We start from the raw sequence: 17,385 nt of genomic DNA on the forward strand, positions 1-17,385 counted from the left end.
TACAGGTCTTGAGTTCTAGAATTTAGTCACTAAAAAGGCTGGAGGGGCCTGAGCTCCAGGATGCAGCTGAAGGCTTGGGAGGTGTATGCTGAGGCCTCCTGGCAAGCAGCACCCACTGCCCCAGGCCCTCCGGGTGGCCCATGAGCCACCTGCCCATCTTTCCACTTCCTGTAGTATTTTTGTTGCTGCAACCCTAGGCTTTATCTCTGGTGTCCCTCGGCTCTTTCCACAGAGGTTCCTGAGAGCACCCCCAACCTGACATGGTTTCTAGGCTCCGGAGCTCCCCCCGGCTGTCCATTGCTGTTTCTGCAGCCATAGACTGGAAGGATTTCTCCCTTTCCTTTCCCCCATTGCTCCCACCTCCCTGCATAAGTCAGTTCAGATCAGCACATAAGATTGTGCCAGGCGCTGTGTTGGGCACTGAAGACCTAGAGCTGATGCAATCCCAGGAGCTCCCAGGTCTGGAGGAAACATTCAAAAAACACTTAGTAGATGGAAAATACCATTGAAGCCTTAAAGGCCGTGGATTCGGCCTTACTTCAGCAGGCAGTTGGGGGCCACTGCAAATCTTTGAGTAGAACTGACTTCCAAGGGCCATGGCAGCTGAACAGTTTCTTGCTGCTTCAGGATTATCCAGAAGCCAGACCCCTCCCCTTCCACAGTGCCCACCTGCCCATCATACCCTGGACCCCTGGTGCCATCAGCTTCCACTACCCAAACGTTGATGTCAACCCTGCCCTCCCTGAGATGCCCCTTTCTATTCTGGGAAGCTGGAGAGGGAGGGGAGCAGTGCTGATAGGAGGCCTAAGGCCGGGGTGGGGCTGGGCAGGACTCACGCCCACTCCCAACCCCCACTCTTTGCAGTTCATTCTCATCTTCTCGGTGATCCAGTACCAGCCAATCACCTACAACCAATACCAGTATCCAAGCTGGGCCGTGGCCATTGGCTTCCTCATGGCTCTGTCCTCTGTCATTTGCATTCCACTCTACGCCCTGTTCCAGTTCTGCAGAACAGATGGGGACACCCTCCTCCAGGTGAGGGGTTGGGACAGGGGCAGCCAGGTGAATCAGAAGGGGGTGGATGGATGGATGGCGCTCCAGGGCTCCCTTCTGATGCACTCTGCCCGCCTGTCCCTCCCCCATGCCTACCTCTCCTGCAGCGTTTGAAAAATGCAACAAAGCCAAGCAGAGACTGGGGTCCCGCCCTCCTGGAGCACCGAACAGGGCGCTATGCCCCCACCATTGCACCCTCCCCTGAAGACGGGCTTGAGGTCCAGCCGCTGCACCCAGACAAGGCCCAGATTCCCATGGTGGGCAGTAATGGCTCCAGCCGTCTGCAGGACTCCCGGATATGAGCACAGCTGCTGCGGGGCATGCCCCACCCCCACCCCGTGCTCCCAACACAAAGACTGGGGAGATGGTGGATAGGTGTCCCCGCCTGCCCCCACCATGCCCTGGCCAGGGGTGGCCCCTGCCACCTTGGCCACCACTGCTAGCGCGGTCATTCGTGCTCGTGTCCCTAGTGTTTACAGGTCCTTTGGATGCTAAGATGGCAGCTGGGGGGTGTGGGTGATGGCGGGGTTGCTGGGGGGCCCAATTGCACTTTGGAGGGGTCTCAGGCCAGGTCCCCAGAGGCCTGCTGGGCTTCACGTGGCCTCTGATGCCCCCATACTTTGCCCTGAGCTGAGGTTCTGGGTGGGTCTCCTACCTGTCCCTTGCCCTGAGCCTTTGGCCTCCTGACCAGTGTTCCTGCCCTTGGGGTGGACCCCAGCCTCCGCCCAGGCTAATTCAGATCTTCCTACCTGGAGGCAGGGTGAGGAGCCGGGGGGCTGTGCAGTGTTACGGGTCAGGCTGTGCGGCTCGGCCCTTTTGTCTGTGTGATTATTTTTGTAAAAATTGTATTATCTGTGGTTGCCACCCCCTCACCCTTGGCCTCAGGCCCAATCTGTCTTCCAGGCCCACCTGCACCTCACTTGGCGGCTCTGAGGTCTCTGCGCCTCCTTCCAGCACTGGCTGTCAGGGCCAGCCCAGCAGAGGCCCATGACCCAACAGCCCACCCAAAGAACTCGTTTCTGGGGGGTAGGGGTGGGGTGATGCTCAGCAGGAGGTTTGAGCCCAGAGCCCCAGGGAAGGGGACCCTACATGACACCCGCTTTCCTACCACCACCAGGCTACAGCCCAGTCTTCCCAAACTGGGCTACCCTTGTTCACGTGCCAAATTGCCCCAGCCCACGTGCCCCAGCCCCTCTCTGGAGCCAGAACTCCTTCCCCCAAGCCCTGGAGTGTCCGTGTGTCCGTCCTCCGTGCCCCTCTGTGCAGTGACAGCCCCGGAAGAGCCGCCTCTAATCCTCTGTAGCAATAATGGTGTGCCTCCCACCCCCGACCATCCGCGCACCACTAGGATTTTAAAGTCCATAGGTTTTAATGAAATTTCTATTCCTGTCTCTGTGCTGCTGCTGTGCTTTGTCTGGGTCCTCCAGGGGGACATGAGTCAGGGCTGGGACAAGACCTTCTGCCAGGCCTTTGCGGGGGGGGTGTACCTGGGAGGAGAAATGCCAGAGGCTGTGACAGTCAGGACTGGACACCCAGGACCTGGTGAGAAGGTAGAGTGAGGGCCAGACAGACAGACAGCAGTGGAATCCTGAGGAGGGCTCATCCCAGACTAGATCTGAAGTAGGCTGGGCCCTGGAAGCTGAAAGGGGGCAGTAGCAGACAGGACAAGTGCCAACCGAAGCTGAAGCCTCCTTCCTGAGCAGCCCTTCAGGTTGGGGCCTGGGGAGCTGCACTGGACATCGGAGTAGAAGCTGGCCTTTTCCTGGGGCTGCACTGAATCTTCCGTCCCCAGCGGCAGGTGGAGGCCAGGCTGCGAGGTTTGGGGCAGTGCTCCAGAGGAGGAGCAGGCAGGCAGCACTGGAGAGGCCTGGCCCAAACTCCAGCAGCCCCGTGGAGGCAAGACAGGGGTCCAGGGCCCTGGCTGGAGGACCCTAAGGGCTGTGGCCTGAATGGGAGGGATTAGCTGTGAGGGGGCTGTGGCCTGCCTCTCAGCCTGCCCCATCCAGCTATCTGTCTGCTCTGGGTTACCTGTGGCTGGAGGAGACACAGGAAGGCCTCAGGGGTGACTGCAGCTCCTGTTGCATGGCTGCCTTCTGTTCCTTTAGCTCTGGAGGAGAGGTTCTACCTGAGACACAGCGCCCAGTCTTCCAGGGTGTGTTACAAGAGCGGGGGGCGGGGGGGCATGGGGGAGATGGGGGGTGGGAGTGGCACAGAGTGCTGGGTGCTCTGGGGCCTGCTAGGGTCCTCACCTGCGAGGGTGGGCTCTAGGCTTGGCTTAGAGGGCCGAGCGGCCCCTATATATTCTTCTTCCAGGCAGCGCTGCAGGGAGAGCTGGCTTAGTGCCTGGCCTTACGACAGGGGCAGGGCAGGTCTGGGCAGGGTGCCCAGGCCAGGATCCCCATGGTGCGGCGCAGGAACCAGCCCGTGCAGTCTCTTCATCCCAACCACATGGGGGCACTCCTGAGAGGAACACCAGCCTCTCCCTGAAAAGCTGAGCTTGGCAAGGGGGTGGCAGGCCTGAATCCAGACTTGGGGAAGAGAAGAAGGCAAAAGACCTGGGCAGACCCAGCAGTTGATCTAAAAGTGCTGACCTCGGACTTAGGGACTCAACTGGAATATGGGTTCACGTACTTAGGGATCACACACATAAGAAGTGTGCACAAGGGAAAAACGGACCCAGGGTTCACACAACCTCTGCAGGCACAGACACACACAGACCCATGTGTGTGGATCTCATGCCCTGGGTGAGAGGCAGGGGTGTCTACGCTCAGCAGAAGGGCTGGGGGCAGGGCGGCCCAGGACTGCAGCTCACCTGCAGGATGGGAATCTCCCTCTCCAGTGCGCGGCACTCTTCCTCCAGGAGGGCCCTGGGACATGGACAGTGCAGCACCGGAAGCAGTGTGGCAGACCCGTATCTCAGCAGAGCCCTCCAAGCGGTCCCCACCCCCGGCCTCCCCAGGAGCCTCCTCTGGGCCCTCCTATCACAGCCCACCTCTCCCTCTGCTGCCCTCATGCTGTTCCAGCACAGCCTTGCAGCCCCGCTAGCCTCTTCCTGGGCAGGGAGTGTCCTCTCTCCTTGCCCGCCTCCCAGGGCCCACCCTGAGGAGCAGCATTCTCTCTTCTACACGATAGGACTAGACTTGCGGGTCCTCCTGCCTCCATTCTTTCCCGCATCACAGCCCTGCCCCTGCTTTAAAAACTCTGCTATGTGTCATCTTCTCCCACCTCCCAGGATAAGAGTCCTCAGGCCAAGGCCCATGTAGGCATCTGTACTTGACTGATTTCCTGGCAGCAACCTCATCAGCACCCTGCCCTTTCCACCTCTCAGCCCCACTCTCCTGGGTCTCCCAGCCAGGTGTGTTCCCTCCCCTCTCCTCCCAGTAGTCCCAGTACATCAGGGTCCATCCACAGTCCCACCCTGCCTGTCTCCACCCCCACTGCACACACTTGGGGGCCTCACCGCAGGTGTCCAGCAACCTGATCAATGTGGGACATGTTCAGCTGGTCCTTGATGACACTGAGGTCCCGGTAACAGCTGCTGGCAGATGAAGTCAACCTCACTCTCCCATGCTGCTTCACCCCAGGACTTCAGGACACAAATGCCATTTCTCCTAGACAATTTTGTGCTTTTTCACAAAGGCAATACAAGATGGTACTAAAAGGAGGAGATCTGGAGCCTGGGATTGCACATGGGTTCTGCCACCCTTTACTGTGTACGAGCCTGGGAAAGTCGATCATCCTTTCTGAGCATGATGTCCCCTTATGAAGGGGACATCATCCCCTTCATAAGGATGTGTGAGAAGTAAGTTGCTACCATTCACTGATGAACATGCTGCTGCTCATTTATCTCATTCAGTCCCCAGTCCTCACAGCCTGGTTGTCCCAGCCTGAGGCACAACTGGCCACTGGATGAAGTCTTTCCTTCCACTCATATCTGCGTGTAGTGCACCCTATTCCTGCAAAGTGCTTCTCTTTGTATCTGTCTGGAAGTCTGTTCCTCATATTCTAAAACCCAGATGGAACCAAGCTCCCAGGGTTGGCACGTGTCTCCTGAGCCTCTGCAGCCCTCATGGGCTGACTCCTACCACAGGTGGCTGTAGAAGTGTCAGTCCCAGACCAGGAGCTCCTCCATGCCCGCAGGTGGGACCTACCAGCTGGCCGGGGTCCGTTGCTCAGCAAGGACAGATCCCGCCTCTCCTATTACTATACCTGGGGTCACCAGCTCTCATCTGGAACATCTCCTGTTCTGGCAAATCACGCCTGGGCTCCTCCAAGGCAAAGCGCAGGACCCTGGGGCTATACTGGACCCAAGCCTGGGTTTGGTCCCTGCAGAAGATGCATAAAGGCAATTCAGGGGCTCCTTCCAGGGAACCACAGGAAAGGTAACCCTGGCCACTTGTCAGTTGCCAGGCTAGCCCATCTGAGTTCTGGACACAGGCCCCAGCCCCAGGTCTGGAGCTCCAACCTGCCCTCACAGATGGCCTTCCGGCGGAGACCTTGGAGCAGCTGCCGCAGTTCCTGGCGCACAAGATCTCTTACGAGGGGCGGTGGTGCCAGAAGGGAGGAGAGGTCAGAGGTGGGGCGTGATCCAGGGGCTTGGCTAGATCGAGCCTCTTGGAGCAATGATCGTAACATCACCACCTGCAAGGAGAGCTGGGACACCTCGGTGACTGCGGAGGGAAGTGAAGGGAGGCAGGGGAGCTGGGGGAATGAGGCGCAGGGCAGTTAAATTGGAGAGGGTTAGGCGGACAATGAGATCCGACAAGAGCTCGAGAGTTACTGGGCAGGGATAGGGACCCATAGAAGGTGAGCAAATCATCCAAGTCGTGGGACAGATCTGCCGTGGGGCCCACCTTCTTACGCCCCACCTCTGCCCGAAGCTCCAGGCTCAGATCCACCGTCGTCTCCCCTAGAATTCTCTTCACTTCGGGCCGCTCCGGGAGCGGAACGTGCTCTTCCACCAGTTCCCACAGCGACGGGGAGTCCCCAGGCATGGCCCGCCCGCGCCGCCGCCCCCCAGACTCGGGGCCGCACGCTTGGACCTGCGGGACCCCCCGTCCGAGCGCTGGGTTACTGGGATACCGCTAGTCGCCCAGGGCCGGGCACGCCCACTCACGCCTCGCCCGCTTCCGGGTCTCACAGGCCACGCCCCCAGCCTGTCACTCGGACCGGCCTCTCCCAAGCCCCATTCTATTCTGCCTCCCGTCCCCACGACTAGAGTTGCTCGGTCCAGAGCCGCTGGCCTCTGGCGCTCTTCTGCCCTACTACTGATCGACTCTCGGAGGCCACGGTTTCAGGTCGCGGCCCCGGGAGCCAGGCGGCGGGACTGGGGCCCTAGCTCCGCCTCTTCCGCATGGCCGTCACCCGGGAAACGGGGCCAGCTAGCCCCAAGCCCCGCCCCCAGAGAGTCCCGGGCCCGCCCATTCCAGGCGGTGCCGGCTAACAAAGCCCAACCCACAGCCGTGGTAGGTGGTTTCCAAGTCTCAACCATGCACATCAATCTGACCCCAAGCACCTTTCATCCCCGGGCACCTTTAGACGCCAGGGCAGGTGAAAGAACCGAGAAATTTGAGCCCGGTGGGTTTATTACTTCCTTGCCTTTTCCGGCCAGGAGGCAGCGGCAGGGTAAAATTTGTCCTTCCAGCCCGCGTAAGTCTAGTGAACCCCTGCGCTTCTAGGGATTTGGGGAACCAGGACAGTCCGGACCAGACAGATTGGGCCAGGCGCCCTTCCCCAAACACACCAGGATCCGAGATTAGGGATCCAGATCCCCATCCCCAAACAGACAAAGGGCTTATCCATTCACGTTTTTTACTAAAGCACCCACACAAGTTTCTGTGCAATGTACAAACACGAGCCGGTCCTGGGGCTACTGCCTTCTCTCTGAGAGGCGGGGTGGGACTGGAACCCAACTGATCCAAGCCCCATCCGCCCCCATGCAAAGCCCAACCCCAAGATCCCAGGCCGTGACACAGCACCCCCTCTGGTCCCCTCCTGGGGCTGCTCCTCAGCAGGGGGTACCCCAGAGTTTGCCCCCTACAATGTTGAGTGAAAAAGGTTTCCCCTCCCCTGGGAGTGTGGGGGATCCTCAGGTCTGAGAATTTCCCCTGGAAGCGACATTGCCCCCTAGTCATACCTCCCACTCTTCTAGGCCCTAGGGGACTCAAGGGGGGGAAACTGAGGCACAGAGAGGTGGAGTGACCTGGCCCAGGCCACTCGGCGAGGCAGTGCAGGGGCTGACCCAACCCTGACAGTGAGGGGGGCTGAACTGGGGAGGGAGGAGCAGGAAGGGTTGACCCCAGAGACGGCCACCCTTGAGGGGCCTGCCCAGGATGGAAGCTCCCCCAAAGTAGGTTCTGAAACTTCCAAGTGCAGCTGGGGGGTGCCTACTGAAGACCCTCAGAAAACAGAGCCCACAGTCTCAGTCCTGGGAGATCCACCCTAGAGCAGCTGCCAGCCAGGCTGTAGGTCAGTCCTCTGACAGGCAATCCTTGGCACTGGGAGCCTTTGTCCACTGGTGTCATCCCCGAGGAGGCCACGAAGGGGGCCGCCCAATGTCCACCGTGATATTGGTGAAGAGTGGTTGCCGAGACACCTCTAAGACCTGGTACCGCACTGACCCGATGCCGTCCCGCTTCATGGTCAGCTTCGTGTTTTGAATCTTGGTAAACCTAGACAGGATAGAAGTGGGTCTAGATCAGGGCTCACCACCAAACCCAGTAGGGATCACTGGGCCCAAGGCTCATGCCCTCCTGGCATCTTCCTGGGGTAACTCAGTTCTCCTCGCTACCCCCTCCACTTGCCTGGGGCCCTTTGGCTCTTGCAACAACCCTCAAAACAGAGATCTCACCCCCTTCAGTCCAGAATCATGACACACTCACCAATTTTTCTCTCACTGCAGACCCAGACACAGGGTACCCCACAGACACCTCAAATACAACGTGTCCTGTATCGTATGCATCATCTTTACTCCCCACACCCACCATCTCTGTGCCACCTTCTCTGTTCCTCATCCTTTAATCATGCCTTCACCATCTATTTATTGAGCAGTCCCCGTGTGCCAGGCCCTCTCTAAGCACCAAGGTCACAGCCATGAACAGAACTGCAAAGTCCTTCCTCTCATGGCAAGTCTTTACCACTAGGGCAAACAAGTAATAGACAAGGAAGACACCAGAATACTGAGGGAGACAGCAGAGGGAAACGGCAGACAGGATGACTGCCGTGGAAGGGGTGGGTGTGGGCCATCAAGCTGACAGCAGAGGTAAAAGCACACAGGCTGACCCTAAACTGAAAATGAGAATTTGCACAGCAGAGTGGCTAGAGCTTAATGGGCCAAGGAGAAAACCCAGAGTAAGATTAGCTGGGAGGTTAGAGCATGTATGGGCAAGCCTCTGTAAGTCAGAGGAAACAGCTTTTTATTCTGTGAGTTAAAAAACACTGAGGGATTTTTATCCCAGTCTGGGAAAGGGAGGGCCAGGGAACATGAGCTACAAAGAGCCTGCACTAGTGCAGAAGTAAAGGGAAAAGTGGACCGGCTCAGGTACCTTGCAGGGGCAGCACTGATAAGACCTGCTGATGGTCCAGATACGTAGGGTGAGAGCAAGAAGAATCCAGAACTCCTAGATCTGAGGCAAAAGCAACCAGCTAGATGAAACCAGCATCCACAGAGTTCCTTAAGCCAGAAATAACTTGCTATCTCGGCCATGCAGATATCACTAACCAAGGATGGCACCGAGGCATGGACTCTGGCCTGTGCTTCTAAAGCCCCACTGCCACCCTCATCCCAACTGTTTTGATCCTCTCCATCCTTCTTGGCTCACTTCAGATCCCTCTCTGGAGCCAGCCTAACACTGAGTGCCCCTCCTCAGATACCCCAAAGCCCCTCTTCTCCCAGCCTGTCGTCCCTTCCCTACTCACCATAGTTATTAACTTAACTGCTTTTTCATCAGCTCCCTGGATGCCCAGTACTTCATGCTTTTGCCAGATATCAACCCTACATCATTACGGCCACCTCCCTCCCCACTCTGACACCCTGGCTTCAGAGAAAAACTTCGTACTGGTCTGACGGGTGCATGCCAGTTTCACATGCAGCATACCCCCTGGGCTCCACTGATTCCTTTGAGCCTGGTCTACTTTCCTCCTGCTCCACTCAGCAGCCCTGCCAGTCCTTCACCTTCTTCAAACTCAAAGGGTGATCCTTCCAAAGCCAAATGTGGTCTCATCCCTTCCCCACATGAAAGCCCTTCTGTGACTCCCCAGCACCCCTGGGACAAAACTGAAACTCCCAACCTGGGATCAGCAGTGACCCCCCTCCTGTCACTCCCAGCCTTCAGAATGTAATAATGAAGAGTTTCAGGCTCTCAGCGTATACAATGGATGTACACATTCCAGACTCCTACACATCTGATTCCTTTTATCCAGACTAGCCTCCTCCATCAGCCTGGTGAATACAGTACTGTACCCAAGGTAGGTGTGTGACAAATATTTGTAGAATGAATAACTCTTTTCAAACTCCAGTTTACCATCACCTCCTCCAGGAATACTCCACGCTCCAGTACTTTGGCCACCTGATGTGAACAGCTGACTCATTGGAAAAGACCCTGATGATGGGAAAGACTGAAGGCAGAAGTAGAAGAGGGTGACAGAGGATGAGATGGTTGGATGGCATCACTGATTCAATGGAATGAATTTGGGCAAACTCCAGGAGACGGTGAAGGACGGGGGAGCCTGGCATGCTGCAGTCTATGGGGTCATGAAGAGTCGGACACACAACTTGGCAACTGAACAACAGCCTTCAGGAAGCCTCCCACCATCACTCCCTCTTCTGCCAGGACAGCACCTTGCCCAAATCACCTTGTGCTGTATCTGCTGGTCTCCCTCCCTAGACTGAATTTCACACAAGCTGCCCAGCAGGGATTAGGTCTGAGTGCTCTGGATCCCCTAACACGCCTCCTGCTCTCCACTACCCATCTCACATACCCTCAGGCATTTCTCCCAGCCAGCATTAAGACACCCATGTGGCTTCCTCCTCAGAGACCAGCCACCTATTCAATCTCAGAGGGCTCAGCAGTGTCTTTCCACTCCCGCCACCCCACACTGCTCGGGGCAATCTCTGTTGGGTCCCTAGGCCCTGGAGCTGTGCCCTGGGCCTGCTGTCTCTTGTCCTATCTGTTCAGGCTGGAGTGAGGTTTGTGAGGGCCCAAGAGAAATGCAAGTTACTCAGTGACAATTTGAGCCCCACCTTTAAATTTCAGTCACTTGCAGAATCAGGCCAGGGGTGAGAGTAGAGCTGGGGACTAAGGGCCAAGGGTGGGGGTGCTGGGAGTCATCAGGAGTCAAGGATCAGGGCCTTGGGATCACCTCTGGGGATTAGCAGCACTGGGACGTCACCTCTATGGGTAAGGGGCCAGGACGGCTGGGGTTGAGGGCGCTGGGGGGTCACCTTTGAGGGTTGGGCTCGTTATGCTTGTCCCGGTCGTGCTTGATCATTCGGTAGCGGCCTATGCGGATGTCTGGACGCGAGATCTTCATCCCAGCCAGGGAGATCCTGGGGTCAAGGACAGCTGGGCTGGAGTGGGCACCAGGATGGGCGAAGAGCCCCGCCCAGTCTGTGCCCACCATCCACACCCCATCGACTCCCCACCCCACCCCCGCTCACCGGTTGAAGATGTCATCATCCTCACCACCCCAACCCCAGTACTCGTTGGGGAAGCCATTGATTCTCAGGAACTGGGATTTATTCAGGCCCGACACACCTCCGAAGTAGCCAGCATAGGGCAGCCTGGGGCACGGAAGACATGCATCAATGAGGAACCTGAGGGGATTCCAGATAGAGGTCTGGCAACAAGCAGGGGAAGGGGCTGGGAGTGACAGCCGGGGCGGGACAGGGAGGCCTGGGTCCAGCAGAGAAGGGAGCCCTCACCGGAAGCCAAATTTGTCCATGGCAATGGCAAAGTGGCGGGGCTGGTCACCACAGCGGTACAGGTTGCGGTCATCCATGGGGACCAGGTCCACGTCACTGAAGATGAAGCAGTTGTAGGTGGAGTCCTCCTTGAGTGCCTCTAGGAAACCCACGTTGAGCAGCTTGGCCCGGTTGAAGGTGTCCTCACCGTGCTGGGGTTGGTGGAGGAGACAGGTCGGCTCTGGGCCTGAGACTTGGAAACATCTGCCACTTGACCACTGTCCAGAGTAGTCCCTGCAGACCTAGCACTACCCGTCAACTCATCCTCCACCGGGGCCTCCAGACTCTCGGGATCAAATCCAGCTCTTTATCTTAGACCTAGCTTTGCAAAGCCTTTTAGAATTTGGTTCCATCTCCTCTCTGGCCAATGACCTCAGACCCCTCAAGCCCAGCTATACTATATTTCTCCACAACCCCAGAACATGCCAGACTTTCCTGCCTCCAGGCCTCAGTGTTAGCAGTTGCCCCTGTCTGGAATGCTCTCCTTCTCCACTTTTCAAATTCATGTCTGGAAAGGCCTCTGTTAGCAAACCTCCCCGCCCCAGTATAATTACTCATTCCCTCCCCTGTGCTTCACTTATGCCAGGTCCATTCAAACGGTTGCAATTTAGGGCTGTCATTTCATTCATTCCTTCAATCGTGCCCCTTGGCCCTGTCCTTGGTGCCAGGCATCTTCTCTGTGCCAGTGAGGATCTTAAAGATGAGTGGCCCTGAGCACACTGCTTCCCTACTGAGCATGTCATGGAGTGAAATGAACAAAGAACATCCCCAAATGGCCAGCATCTAAGATGAGCCACCTGTCCCCTCTGGCTCTTGTAGATCCACGTCCAACTCCCTGGGCAGCCTCTGGGACCAGGCTCAATTCACTTGTCTCCCCAATAAAATGAGAGGCATAGTGAGCCTGGAGTCCCCCAAGAAATGGGGCTGTGGGATCAGGTCTCCTTGAGGTTGGCCTCCTGGCCATGCAGCCCCAAACTCTGAATTCTGGCCAGAGGAAGGAGGGTTTCATGGAAGGAGCTGGCTGGCCCCTGAAGTCCCTGCGCCAACCCATGATCTCCAGGCTGGAGCCAGAGAGGCTCCTGGTCTTCAAGTAGGCTCTCTTGGAAGGAGAGGAGTAGTAGCCCCTCCTCCCTACCAGCCAACCTGGGCCCAAGAGAGCAAGAGCTGCTCCCCTGGACCCTGAACGGCCCGGCCCCACCTGCTCTCTTTCCTCCTTGCCCTGAACCTTCTTTCCCACCAGCCCTTGGAGCAATAGTCCGTTTTCTCCATCTGCACTCCTTCCTAACCTCTCTCACCACCCCGGAGCCCTAGGTTTCTCCCACAGGGCTCATAAACCTGCCCATTTCTCTCTCACCCAAAGAAAGCCCTTCCTTTAGACCCCACCCTACCTTTTGCGTTCCCTTCTCAGCAGAATTTTTTTTTTTTTAATAAAGAGTTGTCTCCAATTGGCTACTTGCATTTTGTCAGATCTGATTCCTTCTGCAACCCACTGCAATCTGCTTCCGCCCCCACCATGCCCCTGAAATGGCTCTCGCTGGGCCCACCTTGTTGCTAAATCCACTGGACGCTTCTCGGTCTACATCCTTCCTTACTCCCCCAGCAGCGCTCACGCAGCTGCCACGCTGCCTTCTTGACGCTTATTCCTGGGTGCTGGGACACCAAGTTCTCTTGGGTCTCCTCGAACCTTTCTGGCCAACCCTTGCAGCCTCTGTGGTCTTTCTCCACCCATTCCTTACATGCTGGCTTTCTCCTCTCAGGTCCCAGGCCCCACCCCAGGCAGGCTGAACATGGCTGGTTTTAGGGACCATCTATATACTGGTGGCTCCCAGATCCCTCTCCACCTCAGACTTCACTCCTAGGTCAGTTCATTTGTCCAAATGCCTGCTGACCGTTCCTCTTATACTTCCCCCAGGCACTCAAACTCATCACATGCAAAAAAGACACATTCTCCCCCAGACCCGGCCCAGATCCTGTGTTCCCATCTCACAGGCGCAACCATACATGGGGCCAGCAGTCAAGACAGAGAGCCTCAAGGTGTCCTGGCACCTCCCTTTCCTCTCAGCTACTTGTATCACATCTCTCCTCTCATCTGCACGACTCCTGCCCAACTCACAGGCACATTCACCACCTCCACCCTGAACACAGTAGCCTCTTCCCAACCAGGCGCCCTACCTCCCACTCCCCTTCCACCCCATTGTCCACATGTAGTCAGAGCAATCTTTCTAAGAAGCACACACACACATTACCCTCTCCCTAAAACCTCACTATGGGAACTCCCCTGGTGGTCCAGGGGTTAAGAATCTGCCTTCCAGTGTAAGGGACATGGGTTTGATCCCTGGTTGGGGAACTAAGATCCCACATGCCATGGGGATCCCAACTAAGCCTGTGCACTGCAGCTACCGAGCCCACACACTCTAGAGCCCACACCATAACTAGAGAGCCTGCGTTGCCCCCAGTGAAGACCCAGCATAGCCAAAAAAAGACAAAACGGTGCCCCATCACTTTCACGCTGGAATCCAGCTGCTTGAGATGCCTCCTGGGACCCTTGTGGCTGTGGCCTCCACTAGTCCTCCCAACCTCACCTCTGCTACCCACCCTGCATGTGGCATCTCTCACCTCAGCTGCCAGTTCCCAAACACAGGAGATCAGTTCTCTCACTGGGGCCTGGGGTCTCCTCTGTCCCTTGCCTAGAATGCTTGCCTTCCCCAGTCCCTGCACTGGCTGATGCCTATTTATCCCTCAAGACCCATCTCAATGGTTACTTTCCCACCCTGGGGCTAAACTGGGCCGCTTGGTCGCTTCACAGCTCCCTGCTCCTACTCCAGTGACACACCACTGTCCTGGAGTCAAAGGGATCCAAGTTCAAGTCTGGGGATTCTCTGTGGGGAGGAGGGCCTGTATCAGACCTTCTCCAGGCCCCAGAAGCCAGCCCCAGCCAGGCCCATGGCAGTGGGCTTGGAGCCTGAACTGAATTCCTGGATCTCAGCTGTGCTCAGCACTTGGCCCTAAGGCAGTCTTGATCTCTCTTTCAGGTCTAACTCTCTCTCTGCTCAGGACCCTCAATATCTCATAGCCAGTGTACCCTAAGCTACCACCACCATGGGGTGGGGCCTACCAAAGGTAAACAATGGCACTCACCCACAACAGAGGCTACGCACACCTGGCCGTGTGTCCACCACCACTAACACGTATGCAATCCCCTGAAGGCACATGCAAACCCACATGTGCACGAAGTGACATGCACGGACACCCACACGTACATCGCATGTCCACACAGCTATCCAGGCATCCAGGAATGCCCCCAACCGCACAGACGCACCAACAGGCACGTGGGCCCCTCCCCACAGGTGCTCGGGGGTTCCCTGGTGGCCGGTGACCAGCCTGGAGGCTGCGGCTGCGCACCTGGTTGATGACGTAGATGCCATAGCGTAGTCGCTGTCGCCTGAGGATGGGATGCAGGTAGTGGAGCCAGTAGCGTAGGTGGTGTTCCCGGTGTCGGAAGGGGATGATGACTGCCACCGTCTGGGCTGGGGTGCAGTCGGGAGGCGTATAGCGGCCACCGAGGAGGACACCTGGGTTCTCCCTCTGCACCCGCTCCAGGGGCATGGGTGAGGTGAACTCAATCAGCAGTCGGCCCACTGCAGGCAGGACAAGGGCAGGAATTAGGTCTTCATCGGAACCCAAGGACGCCAGCCCCCTCCCTCTACCTGGGGTGGGCCAGGGAATCCCAGGAATAGCCCTCTACCAACACACAACACCTGTGGCGCCCCCGGGGATCAAGACTCCACTCCCCCAGACCTTGGCCCACCCCTAGAGGCAAGCCCCACCCCGCAGGCTCACCAAGGCCAGGCGGCGAGTCAGGACAGGGTGGCAGGACAGGAGCCGTGGGGCCGGGCCGGGCGCTGGGAGCCTCGGGGAGCCCGGAGCTAGGGGCAGTGGCGTTTGGCCGAGAGCAGTTGGTGCTGCTGCTGGCAGCTGGGTGGAGGGCACGGGAGGGGCCCCGTGCACTGAAGCGGCTGAAGAAGGCCAAGTGCTGGGCGTAGACGTCAAAGTAGAGGATGACGGCCACGAGGAAGTGCAGCAGGCAGAGAAGGAGCACGGCCTTGCACACGCGCTCCAGCGTCCCCCCCAGCAGTCTGCTCATCCCGCAGGCGGCCGCCGGCCCGCCCAATGGGCCCGGGCATCCGGCTGCCGGCCTGAGCAGGGGTGGGAGAGAGACACACCCAGCAGGTCAGGGCCAGAGGGGCAAGGCCACCCACCCACCTTCTGTGCACTGCTCACATTCTTAGACGTGCATGCTCACACTTACCTGCTCACACCCCTTGACTTAAATTCTACCTGTAATACACACACACGGTCCCTGGCAACTCACTACTCATGCATCTTCACACACTTGAGTACTAACCCACACGTGCTTTCCTTCCTCATCCTCACTGACACATAGACACATGGAGAGCCTCACCTACCCTCACACTTGGGTCAGTGTCCTTCTTACCCAACTTCACACCCTCTCCCCAACCATGGATCATGGGCACATGACCTCTGATCACACCAGCTCATATCTGAACACAGAAACACACTTATGTACAGAACCACACGGGTTCTCTGTGCCCCAGAGAACAAACGCCCACAGGGTAGCATCCTCAACCCAGGAGTCCTGGTCTGAGGAAAGAAGAGCATTTACTGAGTATTTACCATGCCAGAGCACTTGGTACTCAAGACTTCATTTAGTCCTTCTGGAACATGGGGGTGGGCAGTGATTTCTTTGGTCAGGTCCCAGTGGGGAGTAGGCCAGGCCATCTGGGAGAAGGCTGGGAAGTGGACCTCAGCATGCAGGTGGCCCAAGTTTGAACAAGATGTTTATGGGATCACTTCCCTCTGGAGCAAGAGGTGAAAAGACAGGATGGGGCCCAGGACATCCCTCCCATAAGACCTCAAGGATTGGTTCTGATTCCCAGAAAGGGAAACGCTTGGCCCCTGGAGGCAGCATGTCAGGAGAGGGTTTTGCCTGGGCCATGGCTCTAACTGGGGGTCCCACAGCAATAACACTTCTGGGGGCACTTCTGGCAGGCCTTCAGAGAGCAGGCTGAGTCTCCCTCAGATACACAGTATCTATCACACACAAACACCCTGGGTCCCAGCTACAGTCAGATACACTGTAGCTGCACTCAGATACACAGAGAACTACATTAAGAGTCACAGACACGCCTGGGTGACGGTAACAATAATGCCCCGAGTCACCCACTCACAAACAAAGCCGCGCTCCCGGGCTTACACAGTCACACAGACAGGCTCTCTGGCAGCTCACAGCACCCCGACCCACGTGCAAACACTCCCACCACTCCCTCCGGGTCAGGGGTTTTGGGTCAGGCTGCCGGTCAGGCTGCGAGGTGAGTTTGGGCGGGGCTGGAGGGCTGAGTGGCCTGAACACGTGGCACCCCTGGACAGGGAAGCAGCGAAGACCAGGTGGGTGTGGAGCCTGGGGGGGAGGGGGCTTGGAGAAGAGGATGTGGGTTGGGGGTCGAGGCAAAGGGGCGACGTAAGTGGAGCGCCTCCCCACGCCACGAGGCCGGGGTGGAGCGAGGACAATAAGGGAGGCTGGCTGGGGGCGGGCAGAGGAGTCCGAGGGGGACTGGGGGAGCCGAGGGATGGGGGTAGGGTGGGGTGACGGCAGGCCGGGGTCTGGCCGCCAGCGCCTCTCACCGGGTCCTGGGCGGGGATCTCGGGGCCGCGCTCGGGGCGCCCCTCGTGGGGCCGGGTCTGGAATCTCGGGGCCCCGAGCTGGGGGCCGCGAGCGCCCCCCTCTCACCCAGCGCTCGGGGCTCAGCAGGGGGCGCCGCTCCGGCTCCGGCTGGATTCCGGGCTCCGGCGGCTGCGGTCGGCTCCGTTCCCCATGGCCCGGCCCCGCCGCCTTCCTCCTCCCGGTCAGCGGCCCCCGCGGCCCCCAGGCCGCCTCCCGCCGCCGCCGCCGCCGCGGGCCATGGAGCCGAGCCGCCCCGGGGGGCAGGGCGGGGCCGGGCGGCCGGGCAGACCCACGGACCCGCCGACCGACGGACTACAGCGCCGCCGCCTCCCTCCCGCGCTACGGCGCCTCGGAGGGGCAGGCCCGGCCAGCGCGCCCGCGCGCGCGTCCCCGCGGCCCCCGCCTCCAGCGCGCCCGTACCCGCCGCGCGCCTCCGACGCCCGCCCCTGCTGGCCGCCGAGCGCGGCCGCGGAGCGAGGGTACCGAGGACCAGGGAGGGGCAGGAGAAATTGATCAGACTCATCCAAGGGCTCCGAACCGGAGGTGTGGATGGGTCAAACCCGTTTTGGAAGAATGGGGTCTGGTTGGAGCGCGAACTCAGCCAAACAAGGGCACCTGGAAGTTCGTC

At 58.5% G+C, this 17,385-nt stretch overlaps 3 protein-coding genes across 16 annotated transcripts in view; 1 reads left to right on the forward strand and 2 right to left on the reverse strand.

The window, feature by feature from the left end:
- The window catches only part of SLC6A9 (solute carrier family 6 member 9), a 31,692-nt gene extending 29,248 nt beyond the window's left edge, over positions 1-2,444 (forward strand). For all 6 annotated transcript variants that reach the window (XM_027537486.1, XM_027537489.1, XM_027537487.1 and 3 more), the window contains 2 exons: positions 865-1,035; positions 1,161-2,444. In XM_027537486.1, the coding sequence (XP_027393287.1) occupies positions 865-1,035; positions 1,161-1,355 (366 nt within the window). In that variant the 3' untranslated portion in view covers positions 1,356-2,444. The remainder of the gene's footprint in view (positions 1-864; positions 1,036-1,160) is intronic.
- Positions 2,404-6,392, reverse strand: CCDC24 (coiled-coil domain containing 24). 7 transcript variants are annotated; one of them, XM_027537495.1, is made up of 9 exons: positions 5,907-6,392; positions 5,519-5,694; positions 5,263-5,379; positions 4,514-4,591; positions 3,866-3,920; positions 3,303-3,372; positions 3,082-3,160; positions 2,730-2,998; positions 2,404-2,540 (listed from the first exon to the last, which is right to left on the reverse strand). In XM_027537495.1, the coding sequence occupies exons 1-8, from the start codon at positions 6,045-6,047 to the stop codon at positions 2,761-2,763; spliced, it is 954 nt and encodes a 317-aa protein (XP_027393296.1). In that variant the 5' UTR covers positions 6,048-6,392; the 3' UTR covers positions 2,404-2,540; positions 2,730-2,760. The 7 variants fall into 7 exon arrangements, 6 of the variants coding, with proteins under 6 accessions (XP_027393296.1, XP_027393300.1, XP_027393298.1 ...); XM_027537499.1 differs by having other exon boundaries at positions 2,404-2,998; positions 4,514-4,588; positions 5,922-6,392; XM_027537497.1 differs by having other exon boundaries at positions 2,404-2,998; positions 5,922-6,392.
- Positions 6,393-6,847: 455 nt separating this feature from the next.
- Positions 6,848-17,143, reverse strand: B4GALT2 (beta-1,4-galactosyltransferase 2). 3 transcript variants are annotated; one of them, XM_027537493.1, is made up of 7 exons: positions 16,718-17,143; positions 14,855-15,210; positions 14,417-14,652; positions 10,976-11,166; positions 10,712-10,834; positions 10,496-10,600; positions 6,848-7,724 (listed from the first exon to the last, which is right to left on the reverse strand). In XM_027537493.1, the coding sequence occupies exons 2-7, from the start codon at positions 15,156-15,158 to the stop codon at positions 7,574-7,576; spliced, it is 1,110 nt and encodes a 369-aa protein (XP_027393294.1). In that variant the 5' UTR covers positions 15,159-15,210; positions 16,718-17,143; the 3' UTR covers positions 6,848-7,573. The 3 variants fall into 3 exon arrangements, with proteins under 3 accessions (XP_027393294.1, XP_027393292.1, XP_027393293.1); XM_027537491.1 differs by having other exon boundaries at positions 16,824-16,992; XM_027537492.1 differs by lacking the exon at positions 16,718-17,143 and adding an exon at positions 15,710-16,594.
- Between the last annotated feature and the right edge of the window lie 242 nt (positions 17,144-17,385).

Source organism: Bos indicus x Bos taurus, chromosome 3 (assembly GCF_003369695.1).
Source record: "Bos indicus x Bos taurus breed Angus x Brahman F1 hybrid chromosome 3, Bos_hybrid_MaternalHap_v2.0, whole genome shotgun sequence".
In the NCBI taxonomy this organism is placed as follows: domain Eukaryota; kingdom Metazoa; phylum Chordata; class Mammalia; order Artiodactyla; family Bovidae; genus Bos; species Bos indicus x Bos taurus.